The 22,931-nt window shown below is 54.8% G+C and overlaps 1 protein-coding gene across 3 annotated transcripts in view; it reads left to right on the forward strand.

Moving 5' to 3' along the window:
* Positions 1-4,952, forward strand: part of Nfatc2 (nuclear factor of activated T cells 2) — a 115,753-nt gene extending 110,801 nt beyond the window's left edge. For all 3 annotated transcript variants that reach the window (XM_027946364.2, XM_027946363.2, XM_027946365.2), the window contains one exon: positions 760-4,952. Coding sequence is in view for 2 of the 3 variants with exons in the window: in XM_027946363.2 (XP_027802164.1) it covers positions 760-815 (56 nt within the window). In the remaining variant the exon portion in view is untranslated. The remainder of the gene's footprint in view (positions 1-759) is intronic.
* The last annotated feature ends 17,979 nt before the right edge of the window (positions 4,953-22,931 follow it).

Consider the following 22,931-nt stretch of genomic DNA (forward strand, 5'->3'; position numbering starts at 1 on the left):
ACCTCGGCGGTGAGCCGGCACCGGGGTGGTTCATTTCCAAGGGTGCCAAAGGGAGTCTGTTGGCAAGATCCGTCATCCGGGGATCTCATGCTTCCTGTGACCTCCAAAGACCCTCCTGGAGGAGCAGAGAGCTGGCCAGGGCTGGCCTTGTGCCCCTGGTGCCCTTTCAGAGCTCCATGCATCCTTAAGGGGGTGAAGGTGACCAAGCTCCCAGGGTCCCTCTGAGGATACTTTCAACTTCTAAGGCCTCACGACCGGCAGGGAAGATCCTGCTTGTGCAGAAATGAATAGAAATTTCACTTCAATTGATGGCTGCTTACTTGCCCTCCTTTAGGGGCTCCTATATTTTCATGGGACACAATCATGTAATAGGTATTCCTGTAGGCAGTCCGTGAAGGAGCTTGGGAGCCTACTGTGCAAACTGTTCTGACCCAGGAAAGCAAAAACATGACATAGGAAGGCATTTCTCATGCTGAAAAAAATGGTCAAGTGTATCATCACGAGAAGCAAACACATACTCTTTAAAAAATAGCCTGATGGAAGGGCTGGGGTTGTGGCTCAGAGGTAGAGCGCTCGCCTAGCACGTGTGAGGCCCTGGGCTCGATCCTCAGCACCACATAAAAATAAATAAAGGCCTCGTGACCAACTACAACTAAAAAGTTAAATAAATGTTTAAAAAGATAGCCTGATGGCGGTTCTGGAAAACTGATCTGTGTTTTCAGTGCTTCTCATGGGCCTCTCTCTGCTTTCCTTTTATAGTCAATGAAATTATCAGGAAGGAGTTTTCAGGACCTCCCTCCAGAAACCAGACGTAGAAGCAGCCATCATCGCAAGACATTCGTGCCTCGGACCCCCACCTGGAGCCCTCGCCGCCCTCGCTTCTGTCCTTCTCTGTTCATCTCCTGGCCAGAGGCCCCACGGGAGCCGTGCTCGGGCCAGCTGCTGGCGCAGGAGCTTGCCGCCTCTCTCTGGAAACGCCAGAGCACCTCTTCCTTTTGAATTTCGAGTCCCAAAGACCATCCCGGTTGACCTTCACAGTGACCCATCTGGATATCAAGTGCCTGCTGACCAGAACCACATTGTGAATGTGGCGGGAAGCTGGAACTCGCCCGAGACCGGAGTGGCTGGAGTTGGAGGGGAAGGGCTGGGGACGAGGTGGGCCCCGATGGAGCCCCAGCCCCTGCGTTCACTTTTCCAGGTTCTGGGAACAGCTCCCGGCCCTTTTGAGGGAGACAGGGCCTGAGAGCAACCACGGGAATGTGGCCGCCGAGTCCAGCTGACGGCTGACGAACCCCACACCCTCGAGGCCGAGGCTGAGTCTGGACCGTTGTCCGTGGTGCTCTCCTCACAGCGGGCCACAGCGGGAGCTTTATTTTGGAATTTTCTCCTTCCAAAGCAAACTGCCTTGCCCAGACTAGATCCCCAGTCACGACTCCTCGGTGTTGACGTGTGCACGGTTGTTATTTTTATTCTATGCTTCAAAGAGCTGGCCAAGGAGGCTGGGGGCTGAGCCTTCTCGGCCAGCAGCTCTCTCCCCCTGCTGCCCACAGCCAGCGCTGATGCCGAGTGTCCCGGATGGGGCGCTGCCCGGCCTGCTGCCGCTGTCCACTGTGCTCCTCGAGAGTCCTCCCCGTCTTCCTCCCGGCCAGCATACTCATGGAGTATCTAGGAGAGCCTCAGGCCTGCGTATCGAATGCCACAGCAGCAAGAAAAAAAAAGTGCAAGATTTTCGTCCAAAACACCCAAGTACAAGATCAAACCAAAGGGTTGGATTCCCTCTCTGCTCCAAACTCAAGAGTAAAACAGGGAGCCTCAGGCGCTGGCCCCCAGGGTCATGGGTGGCTTTTACCCGAGCCCATTTAAAGCTCCCCTCAACCCCAAGTGCTGGCCCTAGCACCCCTCCTGCATGAGCAGAGCGTCCAACAGCAGCAGGTCTGTGTGATCCCCAGCTGCACAAGGCCTTGCACAGGATTGCTCCTTGGGTGCCGTTTCTGCAAATGAAACCCTGGGCTTTCTTGGCAGGTGGTCATCACACAGATGTGCATGATGGCATTTATCACAGGCACCCAGGACAAGCTGGGCATTCTCTCTCGGCCGTTCAGTCGATTCCTTAGCAGTCAACCACAAAGTGGAAATATCCTCAGCCTGTACTTGGAGGGGTTTCTCAGTCCAGTCTGTTTTACCCAAGGCCTAGGAGGAGAGCCCGGCTGTTAAACATGCACAGTGGCTTTTCTAAGTCCCTGCTGTCTTGTCCGGGCTAGCCATGGGTAAGCCTTCCCGGGAGCCCGGCCCGGCCTGGCTGGTGCGCTCCACAGAGGATGAACACCCAGTTCTGCTCTGTGCACCCGGGGGTGCGGACCTTCTAGGTTGATGCGGAGCATTTATTTCTCCTATGAGCAGCAGACCTGATCACCCACCCCCTGCGGAATCGGGCAGAGTCCCTTGGATGCGCAGAATGCCAGGAAGAAGCGGAGCACCGCCACAGAGCTTCTGTGATGCCGAATTCTTCCTCATTAACAAAGAAAAGTCCCCTCTAGCAGCTTTACCTAAGGCATTCCCTCTCCAGCAGTACTTACTTTGCTGGGGCAGAGTTTCAAGGGCTGGCTGAGTGGTTTGCTGTCACTTGGCCTGGCTGGGAGCCATTTTTTGCACATGAGGGAATCAAGCCTTTCCTCAGTTGTCTGAATGTTTTACCCAAGTGCCTTCCTGCAATTGTCGCAAAGGAGCTCGGCTTCCCCGTCCGTGGGGCGAGAGAGGGACTAACACATTTTCCAGCCACCTTCTCGCCATGGTTGCAAAAAGGGCTTCCTGGCAGCTCAGGCGTGCGTGCGTGTGTGCGTGATGCATAAATATAACCCCCTTTCTCCAGGACTGCTGGAGACAAAGTATTTTCATAGCAACTGAACCGAACAGCCAAGGAAAGGAAGCGTTTGTCTAGAGACACAAGCAGGCCAGAGAAAGTGTATCCGGAACCGACGGCTTCAAAGGTTTTGTCCGTCGTCGTCAATGCCAGGAGGAAGCTCGGCCGAGAGTAAATCGTGCGAGAAATATTTTCAGCAAGGGAAGAGGCAGTAAGATCCTCCAAGAGGATGAGACAGTAAGGGCGGCTAAATGGGAAAGATGGGTATGTCGCAGGTGTCAGAGGGACCCCAGTCAAGTCGAGGTCTGTACGTGCCACATCAGGGCCACGTACGTTATGTTGCGCTGGCAAATCCGTCAGGTTGCTGAATGTACTGTTCTTCTAAAGTTTGCAAGTCTTCCTGCGTTATACAAAAATACTGCTGCTTGATAATATATATGGCAATCCAGATTAATTAGTATGTTATTAAATTTTATTTTCTTACCTGTATTTTTATGCTTTTTTTTTTAATCTGCCCTCAAAATATTGCATTCCTGAATTAGAAAATATTTATAAATGGTCAGAAATCTTTTTAAGTGTCTCTTTTTACATATATGTTGATTATTTTTCTGTAAGAGAAATGGTGTATTCTTGAAAACTTTTTGTAAATCATTCCAGGAAACAAACCAAAATCCCCACATCTGGGCCTGGTGGGTGCTTAGGGTAGCAGGAGCCAGCACCTCAGACAAGAAAGGGGACGGTTCTGTGGAAGAAGAATCCATCCTTTTCTTGCCCAAGAGTGGTGCTTGCTTTCTGCAGGCCGAGCCTGGGTTTTGTCACCGAGAATTGTAAATAAACGATCTAGATGGTGATTTTTTGATATTTAAAGCAACAACAGAACCCTGCCTGCGTAGTAATGGAATCCAGAGAGTTCCTACTGACAGGACCCCAGGTGCAGGCTGATCTGGACAGAGTTGAGCAAATCAGAGTCCTGATAGGTGACCCCATATGCATTATCCGCAGGACCTCCGCAGTTTTCCCACACAGACGTCACCAAGGACGAACTGAGCCGCTCCCTCCAGGAATGTTGGAGCGCTGCTCTGCAGACCTGCATCCAACAGCCAAGACATCTGTCTCAGCGAGCCAGCCTCGGCCAGGGCTGGAGCTGTCACACGGCAATGTGTTCTGGTTGTCACTCGGGACTGAAAGAGGCTCTGTTTATTTTCATGTCACAAAAACCACTTTCCACGTGCTTCCTGTTGTTTGGGATTGAGGGGCTCTCGGAGGTCCACTTGACAACTGTGCTCATTTCTCATTGACAAGTGGCACGGGGGTTGTGACGTTCTTGACAAGACGGGTAACCATTCCCGAACTCGTGTTCTGGAGGGATAGCCCTTCAGGGACCTGACACGTCTTAACCTCAGGTCTCCCAAGCGGGGGACGTGGGCACCATACCAGTTTGTCACACAGTGAGGTTTTCCCGCAGTCCAACCACATGCTTAGAGGAAAGCAGTGTCCGACCCTCAGCTCTCCTGGGGCCCTCGAGTTATAGCCAACATTACTGTCTTAATTCACTTTCAAAACAAAAATAACTTTGATGATTGGCAAGAAGGGTGCTTCCCAGGCAAGCCCCTCCAAAAACGCAGTGTGGTCCTGGGAGCCGCCGGGACTCTGTTCAACGCTATCGTCCTGCAGCCGCGGGCAGGCTCGGCTCCCCTGCCAGGTCGGGGCTGGGCTGGGCTGGGCTGCAGAGGACGCTGCAGCGTGTGAGCAGACGCGCCCAGCGTTGTGGCTCACCTGAGCAGAGGTGGCCGTGGGCCCAGCAGTCCAGCTTCTGGACACCCTGGCTGACACTCTCACTGGCCGCCATGGCTCCTGCAGCTCTCCGGGAGAACACGCGGGGTCGTAATGGGGTTCTCCAGACATCAGCGGCCCCAGCAGCGCCGTGCTGGAAGGTTTGAGAATCCTGACTGGTCAAGGGGTTAGAATACATCACATTCCTATGCAAAATGGTTTTTAACCTGCAGTTTAATGTAGTTTATTTTTGCTATATGTAAAGTATTTTTATACGGCTTGTATTATGATAGTTGAGCAATAAAATGGTTGAAAGCAACAGCTGCGTGGGTGTCTCTGTTTGGGGAGGGAGCACTGGGCACGGTCTGCACTCTGGGTCCATAGAGCAAGGAGCATTTCTTGGGAGTTCATTTCCTCTTCCCCTCAGTCTGGGATGATGGTACATTTTAAGTGGCTCAGAAGCCATTTGCCCAAGGTAGCAGAGCGAGAAGGTCCAGCGGGGTCTGATTCTCCCTGACATGGCTCCTCTGTCCCTTGACCCCCTTCTGAGGGTCCAGAAACGCTAGATTCATGATGTCTACCTTAGGCCCCTTCCAGGGGCCCCAGAGCATCTGTAGCTAGCAGGGCTGAGCCAGCGGCTTGGGAGGCCAACAGGGCTGGGTGGGGAGCACCTCTGACCGTCAACCCCACAGTTAGGTAGTACAAGGACTAGAAGTCTCAGCTGGCTTCCTCCTCGGGACGGTGCTTTGCCTCCCCTCGCTGAGCTCCTAGGACATTTAGAAGAACCTGCTTTTGTTTTAAATCCTTCCTGTTGTTCCTCCATCTCAGAGCTCCTCTTAAACCCCACCAGGGAGAAGGGCCCTGACCAGGCCCTGTCCCAGGGAGCCGCCCCTCCCCACCACGGCTCTGCACTTGGGATTCCTTCCTGGGGGTTTCCTAGACTCTCTTCTGGTGCCCGGAGCCAGCAGGACCCCGGGGGCGGGGGCAGGACCGCAGGGGCAGGTCTGTGTGGGTCCTGGCAGCTGGAAACGCCTCTTGAAATGGCCCGAGTCCCCCCTCTGCTGGCTGGGACCAGCTGTCCCCATCTCCCCTTCAGATGCCCTGAAGCGCATCCAGGTGAGCAGATGGCACCTGGTGTCTGCTGCGGTGCTTTTGTGTTGGTGGGATTGAGAGAGATGGGCCGCCAGAGGAGGACTAAGCACAGACTTGGGGTGGCTCAGAGCATGGTGAGCGGGAGCACCCCCCCCAGAACACCCAGCAGGCCACACACCTGGGGGCCACCCGCCCTCGCGAGGTGACTGCTGCAGCCGCGTGCTGCTCTCCTCCTTTCCCTTCCTTTCCTTCTTCCGCTCCCAAAGAGAAAACCAGAATCGTCTTCATGTAGCAAAGAGCCTCGGGCTCCCCAGGTGGACAGTGAAGACAGCAGTCCCCACCTGCCGTGCCCAGGTGCACGCTCCTCTGCTCCGGCTACTGATCCCCCAGCTCCTTGTTTAGCGGATGATTTCAGACTCACCCAAGCTCCTGATGGAGCCGCGAGCTCCCCGGGACCTCATCTTCCCACCCTCCGGAAGAAGCCTTTGAGCTCAGACAGTGACTAGATCAAACCCAGAAACTTGAAGGGATCCGATTTTTGAACCTAAGTGACGGCAGTACACACTGGGACAACTTGGGGTGACTTGGCCAGGACCTCGCTACCCTGAAAACACCCCTTGCTATGCGCAGTGGGGTGCAGTTGTGCCCTAGGAGTGGGACGAGGTCACTGGTGCAGCCGCCCCCGGGGACTGAGAAGACCTGGGAAGACGATGTCCCCTCCTCCCCTCTGCAGGGTCCCCTGTGGGGAACTGGTTTCAGGGCAGGACCAGCACCAGGCTTCGTGTGAGACAGAGCTGAGGACAAGGACACACGGACAGCAACAGCCTTTAGGAAACGAAAGTGAGGAGCCCCGCTGCTGTGACAAGCGGCAGGGGTCACGTTCGCTACAAACCTCATGACATTTTGTGGTACAGACACAAATGAGGTCAGAGCACACTTTCTCCAAAAGGGCTTCTCGCTCGGCGCCGTCTCGCCCCACCCTCCTGGTGACATTCAGAAGCCGAGCTTGGTGACGCTCCCTGTAGAGTTAGCACCAGAGACAGGGCGCCTCACCCCACATCCACCCGATGACCCCCACTGTCCAGGACTCCTGTGGCCCGGCAGCTTCAAACTCTGACACCGTGCTGGACCCCAGACGTGAAGCACAGTGACTTTTCCAAGGACCACACCTATCACTTCAGGGGTCCCAATTTTTTTTTTTAAGGTGGAGGCAGGGGTCGCAGGTCCCAACCTCTGGGAGACGCTGACACAACACCCCACACTGTCCTTGGTTCCTCCTGGTAAAGTGTCAGAGGCCCATTTGCACCTGACGAAGAGCCCCCTCTGCTCCCAAGGCTCTGGATAGCGCCTGAGAAAAAGGCATTTCGGGACAATCTCGGCAGAGGATTTTGCAGACACCCACAGGCACGAGATGCACACACCTGTGCAGTGTCCCTACGTGGTGACCATGAGCATGTCCAGTTCAACACCCCCTCATTTCCTGATCCCTGCCCACCCCTCCTTCCCCATCAGCCTATGGCAAAACCGTCTAAGCAGCTGCCTGGTCAAAATCCTAGGAGTCCCCCTCCCCAGCTCCCCCACTCCCCCCTCCCTGTTCCCCACACGTCAGCAAGGGTGGTGGACCCCTCTTGGAGGCCTGCCATGCCTCCTTGCTCTGTGCCCCTGGGACCACCCTCATCTTCTGCCTGGATGACAGGGCAGTCCCTCTGGTGCATCTGCCCTCCCTGCCCACACAACAGCCGTCGTGCACTTAACGCCTCGAACCCCACCACCCTCTGCTTCAGTTAAGCCCCCCGCCGCCGTCCTCGGCATGCAGGACGATTTGGACTTCAGGTGGGGTGGCCACCTCCTCCTGCCTACCACCTCCCCACACTCACCTTGTGGCATGACTTCTCCTGTGGTCCTGGCTCACACCACACCGTCCCTCCCATCTCCACGTCCCCCAGTACCCGAATTCCTCCCTGTTCACTTCTGTAAACATCATGTGCTCAGAGGACGGTCCTGACCCCCAGGCGCCATGTGGGATCCGCCCCACGCCCCTTGGCATGGTGTGGACACTGTCCTGCTTCCATACCCTGTGCCTTGTCCACCGCCTCACACCTGCAAGTTCAGGAGGGAAGGATAGCGCCCGTCTGCTCAGGTGACATCCCCAGGCCCCGCACACAGTAGGCCCTCGGTAGCGGGGTGTTGAGTGACGGACATGCCCGACTTCCATACACAAGTGGCCCCGAGAGCAGTGGGCTCTGGACTGTGTGAGAAATCCATCGCTGCCCGATACTTGATGCATTTTAAGACCCAAACCGTGGACACAAGAGACCTTTCCCATGCGGCTGGCTGGACTCATTTCTGGTCACAGGGCCCTGTCTCCAGTCTGTCCCTTCGCTGCAGCTCCGTGAGCCCGGAGCTGCCAGGCCACCGCCCGCCTCCTGAAGGCTGCCATCACCTGTGGCCCCCTGCCTGTCAAGTGCTCGCTGCCACGGCCCAATGGCTCCTCAGGGACGGGTAAGAGAAGGCAGCCGGCCAGCTGCCATTTACAAGCCGAACGTGAGCCCCTGCCTCCCCGGGGGAGTGTGTTTGACAAGGTGAGAGGGGGATCTTTGCGCCAGAGCTGAGCTCCCCCGGACGGTGCCGAGGTTCGGGGCTTGGCCCACGCCACCTGGTCCTCCCCAGGTGGACCTGCCGCCCGGGAACCACCTTCTCATTTATCCTCCACAGGCTAAATGAGCCAGGGCGGCCCCAGGTGCCACTCAGGATCCTGCGCGGGGGTCCCTGCCTGGGCCTCCCTGCCTGGGCCTCCCTGCCTGGCCTGGGCTCCGAGATTCAGAGGCCCAAGGACAGGTCTTCCCAATGTTCCTGGGGGACACCCTGGCCCCAGCACTGCCTGGAGTAGGTCGGTCAGGGCCTCCTCTGAGGGCTGGAAAGCGGGGTCCAGACCCATGGACCCCCGTGTCCCAAGGCTATGGCTTCACCCCAGGACAAGTTTCTTTTCCCCCATTCAAACCCAGCTCTCCAGGCCCCCGGCCTCGCTCGCCTCCGCGGCGGTCACCACAAACTCAGCAGCATAAAGCAACACAAACCCACAACCTTACAGACCCAGAGTCAGAAGTCCAAGACGGGGCACGCAGAGCTGAGCCAGAATCAGCAGGTGGCTCCTCCTGGCTGTGGACCGTCCTCTTCCCGCCTTCTCTGGCTCCTTGGGAGCAAACGCGGCCGCCTGCCCACCTCGACTCCGGCCAGCAGTCCCTGGTGCCGTCCCCGCCCTCACGGTGCCCGCGTTGGCTTATAAGGGCTGTGGTCACATTGGGCACACCTGGTTCCCCGGCAGGCTTCCCACCCACTGTGATCAGCACTCACACCTGCAAGCTCTCCTGCTGCCAGGCCACCTACCCACAGGTCCCCAGGGTTTGGAGGGGGCATCCTGGGGACCCTGGTCCTGCCAGAGCAGCTGCTGTCACCCTCAGCCCTTGCCCCTGAGCCCTGAGGGGACACTGTCCTTCCTCTCTGCCATTTCGGGACTATTTTCCTGGGCCCCTGTCCTCATTTCTTGGTGACGTTACCTCTGGGTTGAGGCACTTTCTTCAACTCTACTCGTGCCTTGATTTTCTGGCAATGCCACTGTCACCCTCTCTCAGAGGGTGCTTCCCCATCAGTCCTTGACTCCTCTTCGGTGGTGACCTTTGTCCTCTGACTTCAGCCAGTTCAGCCCAGACCAGGGCTTGCAAGTCTCCTGTGCACCTGGATGCCCCGGAGGCGGGAGTGGGAGGTCTGGGGTGGGGGTGTGGGGGGGAGGAACTTGCATTTCTAACAGGGTTCCAAGTGCCGTGGGCGCCAGGGGCCCTGAACCCTTTGGGAGCCTCAGCCCTGGCCCTTGGGACACCTCTCAGGAGCACCACCCTCTTCTCCAGGCACAGAGCCGTCTCCCTCCAGCACCTGATGCAGACACCCAGGTGGCGAGCAGGCGGCTGCCACAGAAGCACCAACGGGTGGCCTCCTATCACTGCCTGAAAGCGAGAGTCCACATCTCCATGTCCACTGGCTGTCCACTGCGCTGGGCGGCCATCTCCTGGACTCCTAGCTGAACCCACCCTCTCCTGCTGGCCTCACTGCCTATTTCTAGAGGACAATGGAAGCTTCTGGAAGGGACGCTGAGCGCTCCTGCTGTGGCATCTGCCCTTCCCAGAGGCTCTGCTTTGCCCCAATGCCCTGAATGGGTGTTCTGCTCCTAGCTGGGGCCACCCATGCCCTCACACCAAGCGTCCTCCCTCAGAATAAACACGCAGCCTCTTCTCCTGTTTAAAAAGATGGTGGACCCTGCATCCCCTTCCCCTTTTCTTTATGCAAAATTCAAAACACTGCCATCCCCACCTTTCCCAACGCCCCCCCCCCTCTCTCTCTCTCTCTCTCTCTCTCTCTCGCTCACTCCCGTGGCTCCCGTGGCTTTCACAATCTCCATGCCCGTCGCCACCTGGGGCAGATTGCCGGCCCCTCCCGGCTGCTAAGTGCAATGGCCGACTCTCTCCCTCCTCTCCCTCCATCAGGCTCCTTCCTGGGTGGGCATCCTCACCCCGTCCTCCTCTGCAGCGGGCGCCCTCCCTGTTTCTGGCCCTTGCTCAGCTCCCCGACGGCAGGATCCCGAGGCTCGGCCCTGGGCCTTCTCTCAGCCCTCATTTCCTTGTTGATCTCACCCAACTTCGCGGTTTTGAACGCCGCCGCCTGCGGGCTTAGGGCTCCCAGATTCCTTCCGCCTGCCTGGGTCGCCCTCTGCATCCCAGACTCCATCACCGGCTCCTGCGGGACAGACTGCGGGTCATTGATTGCATCCACTCCACACCTGCCGTGACTTCTCGTGACAGTGGCAGGTCCCAGGCTCCCAGGCCATGTCAGTGACTAAGCCAGATCCTGTCACCCAGCAGGTGACTGGGATGCGAGGTCTGCAGGAGCTCTGGGACTTCTCGTCCTCCCCCGCGCCCTTCTGTCCCGGAATCCTTCCTGTCAGTCACGGCTGCAGGTGTCCTGCTGGCCATCCCACGGTCCCATCCTCGGGGGCTCTCCTTCTCTCACTGTCCCCACCCCAGCCTCAGATCTGTCAGAAAATCCCGTTGGCTCCCCTTCAGTTAGACCCGAGCCTCAGCACCTTCTCTGTCCCCACCTGCTGTCACGGTCACCTTCTCCTCTGGCACTGGTACCTGGTGGCCCCTTCACCCTGGGCTGTGTCTGGGACGGGAGGTGGCAACCCTTTGACGGAGCTGTGAAGCCAAGGACAGACACAGAGAGTGACCCGGCATCCTCTGCAGCGTGCCTAGGCAGGTGCCTGGGAGGTCCCACCACGTCATCATTCCTCCTGGGCTGCCTTTGAGGCTGCTGCTCCGTCCCCATCGCACAGAGCAGGACACGGAAGCCCCGAGAACCGAGGTCCAAGCACGAAGCCATTCTTTCATGCCCTCCACAAATCCGTGGGGACACCCACCACGCCCAGCAGTGGAGGGACAGACTGGACCCTGGAGGCACAGAGACAAGGCCATCAGTAACGGGTGCCAGGGAAGAGGCAGCCAGTCAGCAGGAGGGGTCAGTGGGCAGTTAAGGGACGGGAGGGGGTGTGTGTTCAGGATCCTGCCACCGAGCCCCCCGGTCCCCTGGAAGGTGAGGCTTCTCACTGTCCCATGAGCGGGAGGCTCAGGGAGCCGCTGGCTGGTGACCACATGGACGGAAGGGGGCAGTTAGGATTCGGACCCACAGTGGATATGCTGGTCACTCTGCCCTTGCCCCCAGCAGAGGACCAGAGGCCACAGTGGGCACTTCCCCGAGTCTAGAGACCTTTGGGTGTCTTGGTGATTACCCCAAACATGGCCAGGAATTTCCATGTTGGTCAACAAGAGCCAGCGGGGAGCAAGGGGGGCAGACGGGTCAGGGGAATCTAAAACCCCGAATCTGGCCAAGACACTAGTGTGGAGATGGGTGTGTTTTCTCCCTGTGGAAATTGGGAGCCTTAGGAACCCAACTTCCCTCCTCGGCCAGGCCCGGCTGGCACAGGTGGCCTCTGCAATCCAGCGTGCCCCTAAGTGGCCACAGCTGTCCAGCTTTCTACTAAAGAGACATTCAATAGGTATCATGACCCCCAAGTCTCACCTTGTTAACAGGCTCCCCCCAAACATCTGGTTTCCAAAGATGTGTCCTGGGGGCCCGCGAGGCACAGCGGTGAGAAATGCTGGACCTGGAGGCCGTACCAAGGTGAGCCCGAGGGAGCCCTGCCGTGGCACCCACTGCCCCCTAGAGGACCCATCCCGAGCCCAGCTGGGTGCTCCTCTAGCCAGGGGCCTGGCTCTCACGGGACCAAGAGATCTTCCCTGCCCTCTGGCCCCTGCCCCAGGACAACCCTCTGCCTGGCCTCAGTCTGTTTGCTGAGGTGACGAGATGTAGGATCCCCCAAACTTGTGTCCTGGACTGTGTGCTGAAGCCCGGGGAACTCAGCTGCCCTGTCTGGCACCATGGCAACCTCTGTGGGAGGCGTGAGGCCTCCTGAAGACCTCTGGAGGCAGGGAGGCCGGGTGCCCCGGCTCATGCAACAAACCCATCTCTGAGTTGGAGCGGCAGCAGGCACGCAGGGCTGTCCAGTCTGCTGTGATGAAGACTTTCATGGTTTTTTGTTTTAAAAAATAAATATCTGTCAAGCTGTCAACCAGGACTCTGGCACATTCTGGGCTGGCCACTGGGGGCTTCCCTGGTGCACTGTAGTGTGAAGGCAGGTGCTCGTGGGATGTGCGGGTCCCCAGGGAGCTCACTGAAGCTCAGGGAGACTCGGGGGGTTGTCCTGTTCTACTCCCAGGGAAACCAGGGCAGGGTGATTAGCTACCTGCCCAATGTCACACAGTGGGGGAGCTGAGCCTCGGGCTCCAACCTGGGCAGTCTGGTCATGCCCTTGAGCCGTCTGCTTGGCATCTGAACTGGTCACCCGGAGGACTCCATCTCTGATGTCAGGGGTTTCTCTCTCACAGGGGAGGGGAGGTGGGGGCCTCTTCTGAGTCTCAGGACTCCACCCACCTCTCTCTGCGTCTAAGTGGTCACTCTCCAGTTCCTATGCAATGGCCCAGAGCTGTTCTCTCTCACCAGATGGGCACTAGAGCGCCCTCTGCCGCCCTGCGAGACAGCCATGGTCTCTGAGGGCACATTTCAGCACCCTTACTCCCCAAATTGAGCCTCCAATGCTTCTGATGCCCTTAGGGTGACAGATGTGTGCTTGGAGCTGAGCCCCGTCACCTCTTTCACGTCACGGTAAAGTCCTCCTACCCTTACCTGGTTCCTCGTTGGCCCTGCTCCCAGAACTCACAGCAGTGAACTTAACATGCGCTGTGTGATCACCTGACCCCTCCACCCCTGCTGGACTGTGAGCTGGGTCTCCAGAGGCCCCACCCTCAACCTGCTCCGCTGGGCACAGAGCAGGCACTCAGCACTCCTCGCTGGGTCCATGAACACAGAAAGACGACAAAATACAGGGGCTGTTTCCAGGAGGGGGGACCGCATCTCGACGATGGGAGGGAGAGGTAGCAGAGAGAGGGTTAGAATCTATACCTGCAGTCAGAAATCCATCAATGTCACTCATCATATCAGCAGATTTAGAAACAAGAATCACCTCAATAAATGCAGGAAAAGCATTTGCCAAAATACAGCACACCTCCACGTTCAAAACACTACAGAAACTAGGGATGTAGGAACGTACGTCAACATCATAAAAGCTATCTATGCTAAACCCAAGGCTGGCGTAATTCTAAACAGAGAAAAATTAAAAACATTCCCTCTAAAAACTGGAACAAGACAGGGATGACCTCTTTCACCACTTCTATTCAACATCTCTTTGAAACTCTAGCCACAGCAATTAGACAGAAGAAAGAAATTAAAAGGAAAAAACAGGAAAGAAGAATTCAGACCATCACTATTGCCAATGACATGATTCTATATTTAGAAGATCCAAAGAATTCCACCAGAAAACTTCTAGAACTAATAAATGAGTGCAGCAAAGTAGCAGGATATAAAATCAACACCCGTAAATCAAACGGACGTGTTCCTATACATCAACAATGAATCCACTGAAAGAGAAATTAGGAAAATTACTCCATTCACAATAGCCTGAAAAAATAAAATAAAATACTTGGAAATCAATCTAACAAAAGAGGTGAAAGACCTCTACAATGAAAACTACAGAACACTAAAGAAAGAAATTGAAGACCTTAAAAGATGGAAAGATCTACCTTGCTCTTGAATAGGCAGAATTAATATTGTCAAAATGGCCATTCTACCAAAAGCACTATACAGATTTAATGCAATTCCTATTGAAATCCCAATGGCATTCTTCATAGAAATAGAAAAGGCAATCATGAAATTAGTTTGGAAAAATTAGAGACCCAGAATAGCTAAAGCAATCCTTAGCAAGAAGAGTGAAACAGGAGGCATCACTATACCAGACATTAAACTATACTACAGAGCAATAGTAACAAAAATGGCATGGTATTGGCACCAAAATAGCCTTATAGACCAGTGGTACAGAATAGAAGACACAGAGACAAACCCACACAAATACAATTATCTTATATTAGACAAAGGTGTCAAAAAACATCCACTGGAGAAAAGATAGCCTATTCCACAAATGGTGCTGGGAAAAATGGAAATCCATATGTAGCAAAATGAAATTAAACCTCCTTCTCTCACCCTGCACAAAAATCAACTCAAAGTGGGTCAAAGACTTAGGCACTAGAACAGAGACCCTGCGCCTAATAGAAGAAAAAATAGGCCCAAATCTTCACCATGTCAACCTAAGATCTGACTTCCTTAACAAGACCCCGAAAGTGCAAGAAGAAAAATCAAATATCAAAAATGGGATGGATTCAAACTAAAAAGCTTTTTCTCAGCAAAAGAAACAATCATGTGAAGAGAGAGACTACAGAAAGGGAGAGAATCTTCACCACATGCATCTCTGATAAAGTATTAATCGCTAGGATATGCAAAGAATGCAAAAAAAACTTTACACCAAAAAACCAAATAACCCAATCAATCAATGGGCTAAGGAACTGAACAGGCTCTTCACAGAAGAAGAAGAAATTGGTCAACAAATATATGAAAAAATGTTTAACATCTCTAGCAGTTAGAGAAATGTCAATAAAAACTACTCTTCCATCTCACTCCAGTCAGATGGCAATCATCAAGAATACAGGTAACAATAAATGTTGGAGAGGATGTGGGGGAAAAGGCACACTCACACATTGCTGGCGAGACTGCAAATTGGTGCAACAACTCTGGAAAGCAGTGTGGAGATTCCTCAGAAAACTCAGAATGGAACCACCATTTGACCCAGCTATCCCACTCCTTGGTTTATGCTCAAAGGACTTAAAATCAGAATACTATAGTGACATGGCCACGTCAATGTTTATAGCAGATCAATTCATAATAGCTAAACTATATATATGGAGAGTGTATATGTGTGTGTGTGTGTGTGTGTGTGTGTGTGTGTAGAGAGAGAGACGAGTATACATGGAGTATTACTCAGCCTTAAAGAGGAATGAAATTATGGCATTTGCTGGTAAATGGATGGAGCTGGAGAATATCATGCTAAGCCAAATAAACCAATTCAAAACAAAAACAAGGGCTGAATATTTTCTCTAATATGTGGATGCTAATTCACAATAAGGGGAGGGGGGACCCTAGGGAAGAATAGAGTTATTTTAGTTTAGGTAGAGGGGAGTGAAGGGAGGGGAGGGGATACGAGGACAGGAAGGATAGTAGGATGAGGTAGACATTATTACCTTATGTACATATACGACTGCATGACCCACGGGATTCTACAACATGCACACTCAGAAAAATGAGAAAATATACCCCTTTTATGTATGATCTATCAAAGTCCCTAAATGCATTCTACTGTCACGTATAACTAATTAAAACAAATAAAAATTTTTATAAAAGAAGAATCTATACCTGCAGCCAAGGGTCGCCGGAGGGCAGTGTGTAAGGGTGGGCAGGGCTGGACCCGGTGCCACATCCCAGGAAGGCCCCCTTTATCACAGAGTTGCCGAGACCCTTCCGACGGGCTCTCACTCTGCGCTTTTCCAACTCTTCCAGCTGCTCCCGTCCCTCAGCTGTCCCCAAGCCCTCCCCTCAGCAGCTGCCCGTCCTAGAGTGCCCTCCCCACACCCTGTGGCTGCATCCACCATCCTCTGGGGCTGGACTGGCTGGAAGGTGGCTGGACCTGGCCTGTGGATGCGCTTTGCTTCCGAAGTTTCCCCTTGTCCACGCGGGAGGTGGGGGGTTCTCTTCCTCGTTCTATAAACCATTTGTAATTCAGAAACCTGCACAAAGACATTTCAGATTTCCATTTTTCTCTTGAAGATCCCAACAATCTGGCCACACCCACATCCTTGCTGGTGACCATGATTCGGAGCTGAGCAGTGACCACGCCCTGGATGGGACTATGGATTGTCCTACCTGCCCCCGTCCATCCTGTTCTAGTTCACTCTTCCTGACCAGGGTGTCCCAGAGCCCCCAGTGTGCCTGGGACACGGCGAGTGTTCCGTCAACAGCTCTGCAGTGAAGGAAGGGAGGAGGACTCGTGGTGCCTGTTTCCAGGAGCGCCCACCGGTGGGGGCAGTGGACTGAAGCAAGTCCCAAAGTCTCCCACATCCGCCCCAGCCTGCAAAAGGTAAGTCCACTAGGAACCTGCGGAGGTGACCTTATTTGGAAAAAGGACCTTTGCAGATGGAAACAAGTCAATGACCTCAAGATGAGGTCATCCTCGATGATCCAGGTGGGCTCTACATCCAGTGACAAGCGTCCTTATGAGAAGAGGACCTGGGCAGTGGGGAAGGCCATGTGAAGACAGAGGCAGAGGCTGGTCTCTGCTGCCAGGGGCCAGGGGGAGCCTGTGGCCAGGAGAAGCCGGAGGAGGCAAGCAAAACCCCGGGGGCCCTCGGAGGGGCGCAGCCTTTTGGCACCTTCAGTTTGCACTCGTGGCCTCCAGAACTGAGAGCAGGGACGGCCTGTGCTTAGGCCTCCTGCTTTGGGGGGACTTGTCACAGCCCCAGGGATGAGCAGTCAGAGCATCCCTGGTCCAAGGTGCTTGGCGCCAGAAGTGCTTCGGATTTGGGACTATTTTGGGTCGGGGGGTATTTGCATATACATAAGAAGATGTCGCAGGGCAGGGACTCGAGTCTAAGAATAAAATTCACTCATGTTTCATATGTACCATGCACAGAGTCTGATGGTAATTTATTTATTTTTGATTTTTTATTCTAGTTTGTTATATATGGCAGCAGAATGCATTACAATTCGTGTTACCCACACAGAGCAGTTTTTCACATCTCTGGTTGTATACAAAGTACATCCACACCGTTCAGGTCTTCATACATGTACTTGGGGTGATGAAGACCACCTCGTTCCACCGTCCTTCCTAGCCCTGCCTCCTCCCTTCCCCTCCCGCCCTCTGCCCTATCTGGAGATCCTCTAACCCTCCATGCTCCCCCTCCCAACCCCACTATGACTCAGCCTCAGAGAACACATTCAGCGTTTGGTTTTTGGGGGATTGGCTAATTTCACTTGGCATTCTATTCCCCAACTCCAGTCTGATGGTAATCTATGCGGTATTTAAAATATTCCAATGCATGGAACAGAATTTCATGGTGTGCAATTCTCCACATGGTGTCACGTTGGGGCTGGAACATTTCCGATTATGGGGCACTTTGGTTTTCGGATCAGGGATACGCTACCCGCACTTTCGCCAACCACAGACGGACCTCGGTGTTCACACATCCCACCCAGAGCACAGGTGCCCAGTCTCTGAGACACCCTCTGACGGGCTGCTCTTGCTGGGACAACGGCTCCACCCCGACACCCCTCTGAGCTGCCGGATGCCCGGCTCTCAGGAGCAGCCCCTTGGCCCCAGTGCCGACCCTCCTGGTCCGACCTGTGGCTCTCGCTTCCTCTGGTCCCTTCCCTCGGCACCTGCTCTTGCCAACCTGCAGCTCCTTCCTTTAGCGAGCAAGCGGCCCTCTTCCCTGGGCGGAGGTCAGGCCACTCCAAAGCCACCTCCTCCAGGAGCTGCCCCTCGGCGCCTGGTTGGACCCCCCTTTGGTTCAACCTTGAGGTAGTACCGTCCCCTCCCCAGCTGGGCTCCTTCATGGCCCCAGGCCCCAGGATGAACATTTCCTGCCTCCTCCCCACCTGCACACCGGGTTGCGCCGTGAGGTGTAGCAAAGAACTGACACACTGTACAGGGGGAGTGTCCCTAGTCTGAAGAACAGAAATGTCCCCAAACCTGAGACTCCTTGAGTTCCAATGTGATAACAAGTGGAAGGCCCCACTGTGAAATTTGTTGCATGCAGTGAATTATTTAGAACACTGTATAAGTCACCTTCAGAATCCAGGCATAAGGTACATCTGGAACGCGCCCTTGGCCAGCCACGGCTCACGGCTCTGGGCCGCCCTCCACTCCTGAGCGGCTACTGCTGACCTCTGGCCCCCTCCGGCCCTGCTCACAACCTCTGACCTCCCCTCCACCCCTCGAGGTCACCTCCTGCTTCAGAGCAACCCTGGATTCTGGGGCTCCTGGTCCTGAGACCTGACTCCACCTGATGGTCCTGTACCACGTGAATCAACAGGGCACAGCCTCGCACCCTGCCCTTCCCGGCTCCCGAGAGGCACCTGACATCACCACTCGGAGCTCCAATGCCCAGGGTGCCTGCCTGGCGGGTGCTGAGAGAATGAAGTGAGGTCACTGAACCCAGCGGTCCTGGAAACCGTGTGGCCTAGCGTAGCTGTGTGACCACAGCAGCCAGGCCTGACCAGGGCGATGAGGAGGAGGATCATCGTGCCCTGCGCTGGCCCAGGCCATACGTGTGTCCAGGGCATGATGGGGACAGTGTCTTCACTCTGACTCAGCCCCACGGTCCCCTGGGAGCACTCGGGAAGGCCCTTCTCCCAGGCAGCGGCCGAGCACACACCCAGTCCTGGCCACCGTCCACTCGGCGTCCCTTCTCCACCGGAGCCGGGTCTGTGGCGCTGGAAGATGTTTTCAAAATGATGAGAGCATATTTCTGAGGTCAACGTCTAATCAGAAATGACTCCCAGACGGTGCCCTGGTTTAAAGAGAAAGAAAGGAGCAGCCGAGTGAGTCATCGTCCCAACCATTTGAATGAAACAAAGACACAACAAGCGCTGGGTCCCCACTGTGCCAGAACGGATGACCTCAGTCCCGCAGAGACGCAGCTGGAGGGAATTAGGGGGATCTCCACTTCCCTGAGAGGGCCAAGGCGCCCAGCCCAGCCACCGTGACTCATGGTGGGGACCATGGAGCTGCGGCAGCAGGAGCCTGCCCCGGAGCACTGGTGGGTGCCAGGAGGCCGAGGACTGCAGACCAAGGCAGAAGGCTGAGCGTGGACAAGACCCCACAGCTGGACGGGACCCCACGGTGATGTCCAGGACCGGCAGGATACCACCAGACGCAGGCGGGTTTGCAGATGTCCAGAGTGCCCGCTGGGGATGTGGCCACAGTGTCCACAGTCTTCCTCCTTGTCCTTCCAGGCCCGTCTCCCGACACCCTGCCCTCGGGGAGGGGAAGGGCACAGGCAGTCATCGGCCAGGCATCTCGGTCCCCTGTGCAATTCTGTGTCTGCTGAGCTGCTGGACGGGGAGGAGGGGTCTATGCTAGGCAGACTGGCCCCGGGAGTGGGAGGGCGACCCGACCCACAGATGAGGGGCAGGCCCAGCCAGAGGTGGCCGCGGACCCCACAGCCACCTCACCATGGCGTCACCAGGGCCCGGGCACCAGGTCTTTCCTCCCACTCGGGATTGTCAAGAGGCCTTGCTGCATTTGTAGATTTTCTTCCCGCAAACTGAACTGTTTTCTAAAATGATTGCTGCACAGAGTGAGAGAAAGGGACCTGGTCTTCCTCCACCAGAGACCCCCAAGCCCTCTTCCCCAGGGGGGATTAACGCTTGGCTTTGGCTTTTCGAGTTTTTCTGATGGTAGTTCACTGTCAGCCACATCTGTTTCTGCTTCTTGACCCAGAAGCTTCGGGTGGTGCTCAGTGATGCCCTTCAGGGGAAGAGGGAGGTCAGCCTGTCACCCCGACTCCTGTCCGCCCTTCTCCCATCCACCTGAGTTCCAGTTTGGATCCGGGGACCCCGCGGGGAGCCTGGGTTCCATGCCCACCTCTGCCACTTGTTCTGTAACTGTGGGCAGGTGTTTGAACCTCTCTGTGCTCCCGTTTCCTCGAAGGTAGAAATGGAGATGACGGCAGCGGCTGCCCCTCAGGGTCGCGAGGATGGGAATCAAGGCACTTTGTGCTAGTTCAAGTTCAGGGCCCGGAACCCAGCCTGGTATATGACGGGCCTCAGGAAGCGCCAGCTACTGGCTCACCAGGCTGCTCAAAAAGGTGGAGCTCAATCTCGAGTTGTCAATAGGTTGACTATTAAAACTGAAAGCCCTCAGACAGTCTTTACAGAATGAGCAAGGAACCATGTTCATGGAGGAGCCCCGGGCAGCCGGACCGGGGAGGAGGGAGTGGGCCCCGGTCATGAGACCTTCCACTCTCAGAGAGTCCCTCACTCCTCCTCCGAGCACCCTTGGTCCCACCGGGGCGATTTCCACCTACTACTTTCAGAAACGGCTATGCCACCCTCTTCCTTAGGTGGATTTTTTTTTGGGAAAGACTGACACATATCCTTGGGTCATTTTTTTCATAGAGAATATGGTTTGGGAATTTTCAGATTCTTAAATGTCTAAGAGCATCACTATTTTGTTAAGTGATATGAAGAATCCTGGTGGGAGATCTTCTACCCTCAGGACGTGGGAGATGTATCTTCAACCTCTCCTGGCATCTCTGTGGATGATGAATCTGGTGTGAGTCTGATTTGAGTCTCTTGTGGTTGACCCCTTTTATAATTATGATCTACAGATGCTGGTACCGTCACCTCTTTGTTGTCCCAATTGCTCTCCATTATTTGCAAATAATTGCAAGTGCTTTGCTCTTTATTTTCCCAATTGACCCTGGGTGAAACTCTGAAATCTGAAGGTTCTGCTCACAATGTGCAGGGACACGGTCTTCCCCATTTCTTTATCCCCCCACTTATCTTCTTTTCAAATTCTCATTATTCAGAGTTGGACCTCCTGGGTTTATTCTCTCCATCTCAACTTCTCTGCTTTCTGGTTCTGCCCATTCACTGTATATTCTGGCAGATTCCTTCCATTCTGCCTTTCAGATGACTAATTTCATCATCACCCATTTCATTTTTCAGCCCATTCACTGAAATCGATTATACCCGATTTCTCATCATTAAGAGCCATTCCTTCTTTTCTGCCTGCTCTATTTTCACAACAGTCTGTTCTTGTTTCGTGGGTACAACAGTCTCTCAAATACTCCTGAAGATGCAAATGAGGATGAAATGAATTATCTCTGCTTGTTCCAGAGTGAAGTATCCGCTTACCTACTTGGATCCTTTACTTCTCAGATGCTTGTTTTCTCCAGAATCTCATGATTCCTTGACTATATCATTTCATATTTATGATAAGAGAACAAGGTGGTTGGTTTCTGTAAGTGGCACCTTATTTGGTCTCCTTCCCCAGTAGGGCTCTCCCTGGTCGAGGAAGACTGGGGATGGAGCTTTTAAACAGACCGTGTTGGATCTTGAACGCACTGGGCAACTGTGCATGGTGGGCAGTTTGGCGCTTCTGCCCCAGGGAGGAGGTGCTTGCTTGCGCCACCAACCCCAAGTCCACGATGGAGCCTCGACTTCTCCTTCTCCCTCAGTCTGTGGCAGGGATGGCACTTTGTCTCTTCATGTGGCCTCTCTTTTTCTTTTAATGGCAGCGTGTATGTGGCCCCCTAGAACAACCTTGGTCCCAGGCTCCCTGGCCTCTAGGTGTGTCCATGTGAGCCAGTCTGGCCAGCGGGTAGTGGCAGACATAAAGGACCCAACAGAGCGGAGGAGTGGACCCGAGTTAACGGACGTGCCCTCGGGTTGGTCCCCTGAGAGAGGCTCGGCAGCCCAGCCTGGAGGGAGAGATGGGTTTGGTCTCGCTTTAGCCACTGTTAGTGGGGCCTTTGTTGTATCGTCCTCGGTGGAAGGCCCCACACCCACCCCATTGTCTTCTGAGCACCCCCTTCCCTAGTTACGGAAGACAGAAGGGTGGCCCCCAAAGGGGTCCACGGCCAAAGCCTCTGAAATCTTGGACATTTTCCTTGCTTAGCAAAGGGACTTCACAGCCATGATGGAGGATCCTGGGTGGGGACACGATCCTAGATTGTCCAGGTGGGTCACCAGGTTCCTATCAGAGGGAGGTAGGAGGCCCGAGTCAGAGAGGGGGACTCAACAGTGACAGCAGGGAAAGGAGGGAGAGAGAGGAAGAGAGAGGGTTAGCTGGAGGGGCTGCCGGCTTGGGAGATGGAGGAAGCAGCCAAGAGCTAAGGAACTGGCCACCTCTACAAGCTGGAGAAATCAGACCACAGAGCCCCCTCCTGTGCCTCCAGAGGGAAGGCCATACACAGAGTTGAGGCCTTCTGACCTCCACAACTGTTCCATACTAATGTTGTGTTGCTTTAAGCCATTGATTATATGGTAGTTTGTTATAGCAGCAATTAGGAAACTAATACATCGATTAATGTCTCCACCAGAAAATGAAAGCGGCCATTTGTACAGCACCCTGAACATGTGGGGTGTTTTCTTTGTATCATCTCATTTGATGCACACAACGCTGCTGGGAGCTACTCCCATGTCCCCATTTTACAGAGGAGGAAGCTGGGGCTTAGAGATGTTATACGGATCATCCAGGCTCACAGGCCCTAGGTAGCAGAGCCAGGAGAGGTCCCTGCATGCTGCTCTCTTGTTCGGAGGGGACAGCACGCAGGGAGAGCCAGCCCTGCGGGCAGCCTGGGAAGTGATGCCTCATTTTTTCCGACTCCTGGGGCTGTCCTGAACCCCCGCCCCTCTCTCTGCTGGTTAAAAATAGACTGTGCTGCGGCAGCCTGGCGGCTCAGAGACCCCTCATTTGTGGCTGCCCCGAGCACACCGCAGGCTCCTCCTTGTTTGGGAGAACAGCTCTCCTGGGGTGCAAGGCTGAGTCAGGGGCACAGATGGGGCCTGGGCCGCTGAGCTCAGGGGTCCTCTGGCGGGGCAGCTGAGTCTGCAGAGCTCTCACCCCCTCAGCCCACCCTGCGACCTTGGCCTT

Source organism: Marmota flaviventris, chromosome 2, assembly GCF_047511675.1.
Source record: "Marmota flaviventris isolate mMarFla1 chromosome 2, mMarFla1.hap1, whole genome shotgun sequence".
Classification (NCBI taxonomy): Eukaryota; Metazoa; Chordata; class Mammalia; order Rodentia; family Sciuridae; genus Marmota; species Marmota flaviventris.